Genomic DNA, 3544 nt, shown 5'->3' on the forward strand with positions numbered 1-3544 from the left:
TAGAACAGGCTTTTCCTCAATTATTCAGGCACCTCATGACCTCATGGCCAGCAACAGAGTTCACGTTCACACGTACTGGCCTAAAAACTGGCAAACACTGGCAAAAAAATTTTCACACTGAAATTGCCCACTTTGTTGTGTAAAATCATCACGTCCAATCTTTAGAGCTATCCAAGCAGCCATTTCCTGTACGAAACTTGCTCCATGGGCGGTAGGCACTGTGCGGTCGGGCAACAGTGTTAACTGTTGTTGGCTGGGTGTTGCTAAGCATGGTTGTAAGGGTTGGCGTAACTAAAGTTCCCTGTAGCGTCACAGAGCAGTCTGAAAGTTTGAAAAATCACGTATAGTGAGCGAGATACATCACAAGCAGTACCCAAAAGGGTTTAGATGACAGCTGGGCTCTTGGGCACCCATTTACGTTGGCTGAGCGTTCCTGACCGTGACAAAAAGAAGGAATGAACCTCCAAGCTTCTGCGTGGCTGCTTCGTGCGTCGAATGGAGATGCGGTATGCTGCATGTGAATGCGCTTCGTGATCAACGCCCGTGTGCAAGGCACATCTGACGAAGATACTGCTGCGAACAATGCCGGTAACGTACTGTCCGAAGTGCTGTTTCCGCGCTGACAAGCTGGTTGCTGTTGTAAACCACATAGCACAACGGCACTCTTTTGACTCGAAATTCCACGTTGTGTGTGGAATCAGTGGGTGCCAAAAGAACTACACAAACTTCCAAGCATATCGACGGCACTTGTATCGGTGTCACGTGGACACACTCCGTGAGACAGGCAGCAGGATCGAAAATCATGCAGCCAGCGCGGATAACACATATGTTGACTTTACCGACTCCTCTGACACCACGCCTAGTGATTTCAGCACAGAACCGCCTTTCGACAGCGAGGACCAGCCCGTCTCATTCGAAACATTCATTTCTGAAACCAGAAAATCTTTCTGCAAGTTCTACTTCAAGACTTCAGAGAAGTACAAGATGCCCCACTCTGTTGCTTCTGCTGTATTCAGTGACTGTCAGTCCATGCTACAAAATGTAGTTCAAACCTTCGCAATGCAAGTACTGCAGGCATTGTCTGGTGCTGACATAAGTGAAGACGTGAAGATACTCCTGAGCTGCTCATTTCTTCCTGGCATCTTTTCTGGATTAGAGACCCACTACCAGCGGGTACAGTTTGCTAAGAGTGTGTTCCCACATGTCGCTCCTCAGGAATTGAAATTCCCAGATGAAAAAGCAAGTTTTCAATACATCCCTATAGGGCCATTACTGAAATGTCTCTGCGAAGTGCCACAGTACGCAGCTGGTATGTTTGAGAAAGGGGACCAGGAAGAAAGCAAACAAGAGAGTGAATTTGTGATGAAGAGCTTCATGGATGGTGCACTCTACAAAAGGTGTTTTGCAGACTTCATGCCCGAACAAGACCAGTACACACTTCTCCTGCTTATGTACACAGATGAACTGGAGATTGTGAATCCGTTGGGTGCTGCACGTGGCAAATACAAGATTGTGTGCGTGTACTTTTCACTCTTGAACCTTCACCGGAAGTACAGGTCGCAGTTACAGTCAATACATCTTCTTTTGCTAGCACGTTACGTTCACGTGCAAAAGTTTGGAATGGATGAGTTCCTAAAGCCTCTGATTGAAGACTTAAACCAAATTCAGAAACATGGAATTCCTGTCATGATTGGAAATACTCTACGAATGGTCAAGGCCGCAATCTATTGCTTCTGCGGAGATAACCTCTCATTGAATCGTCTTGGGGGGTTCTCCTGCTGTTTTAGCGGAGGCCGGTTCTGTCGGTTTTGCCTTGCGTCGTCCCAAAACCTGTCAGTCCTCACTACAGAGCAATCCTGTGTTGTAAGAAACATGAACGCCCACAGAAGACACCTGTCTGGCATACTAGTCAACGGCATTGTGAGTAAACGATTGTATGGTGTGACAGGACCCTCTCCACTCCTGAAGTTGCACCAATTTGATGTCACCCTTCAGTTACCTCCAGACATCATGCACGATATTCTTGAGGGTTCATTTGAGCAAGTGCTAAAGCAAGTGCTTACAGCACTCATCAGTCAAGGCATGCTGAAGTTTGATGACTTGGATAAGATCAGCACGTTTCCCTATGGTTTTCAAGACAAAAAGAATAAGCCTGAACCCGTTCCGAAGTCTTTCATCAATGGACACACCAGTCTGAAGGGCACAGCATCGCAAAAATGGTGCCTTCTGCGACTTCTGCCTCTTATTTTCGGTGACAGCCTTCCACCCAAAAATCAGGACTGGGAAGTGTTCCTCCTGTATCGTGAGATCTGCAACCTCTGCTTTGCCCCGGAGATAACAGAAGACCTTGTGGCATACCTCCAGATAAAAATTCAGGACCTGCTATGCTTGTTTGTTGCCAGGTACCCTGACATACCTCTAAAACCGAAGCTGCACTTCCTAGTGCATTACCCCAGGTTCATTATGGAGCTGGGGCCACTGAGTCAATTTTGGTCGATGAGGTTTGAGCCGAAACACCAGACTTTTAAGTCACTGGCAGCAAAGACCAAGAACTTCAGAAATATCTGCAGGACACTAGCATCAAGACACCAGTTACTACAATGCTACGAGCTGGAATCTTTCTCATTTGACGAGGAAGTGTCCACGTCAGCTGCAACCCCAGTCAAGGAAGAGGATGTGCACCAGTGTGCAAGGTAGGACCTCAGTGGAACTGTGTTCCGAGTAAAGTGTGGATCAGTGAACAGGTGCTCCTATCATGTAGGGGACATACTAATTCTCGAAAAGAAGGACATCCCGTTGTTCGCTCAGATTGACACAATCTATGTTACAGCAGCAAGTCTGCACCTCGTTGTAAATATTCTTGAGTGCAATGCATTTGAGAGGCATAAGTTTTCGTACTCTGTCAGACTGACAAACGAGCAGAAGCTAATCTGCGCTGGGACTGAAGCAGAAAACTGTACCTTTGACCTGTACAAAAATGTTGTCCCCCCAAAGTGGGAAATGTAATAACCCCATTTTGGGCGAGCTGTCACTCATTTCTTTGACTTGAAGCTGCTTTTGAACGCTTTTCGACATAGGTAATAAATGACATTTAATGATGCATTCGTGTGAGTGGTTGACCGGTCATAATACTCGTGAGTTCTCCTTTTTGTCACAAAATTATATCCGATCTCCTAGAAAACTGGCTTGTGACAGCCATTTTTACAGCCCGAGGCATGTTCAATTACAAATGACGTCAACATTTGTCACAGCCTGTTCCCTGCTCCGAACCGACAAACTATGCAGGCACGAAAACCACAAAATTACAACTCGTATCCTAAAATGTTAACTTGTGACACCCATTTTTGGAGGCCAAGGTATATTCAATTACAGATGACGTCAACATTTGTCACAGTCTGTCCCCTGCCCAAAACCGACAAGCTATGCAGGCACGAAAACCACAAACTTGCGTCTGGTCTCCTAAAATGTTGACTTGCGACAGCCATTTTTACAACCCGAGGCATGTTCAATTACAGATGACGTCAACATTTGTCACAGCGTGTTC

The 3544-nt window shown here is 46.2% G+C and overlaps 1 protein-coding gene across 1 annotated transcript; it reads left to right on the forward strand.

Moving 5' to 3' along the window:
• Positions 1–582: 582 nt before the first annotated feature.
• Positions 583–2697, forward strand: LOC135393295 (uncharacterized). Its single transcript, XM_064623770.1, has one exon. It carries the CDS (start codon positions 583–585, stop codon positions 2695–2697), a length of 2115 nt encoding a protein of 704 aa, XP_064479840.1.
• Positions 2698–3544: the final 847 nt, after the last annotated feature.

This window comes from Ornithodoros turicata, chromosome 1 (genome assembly GCF_037126465.1).
Source record: "Ornithodoros turicata isolate Travis chromosome 1, ASM3712646v1, whole genome shotgun sequence".
NCBI lineage: Eukaryota > Metazoa > Arthropoda > Arachnida > Ixodida > Argasidae > Ornithodoros > Ornithodoros turicata.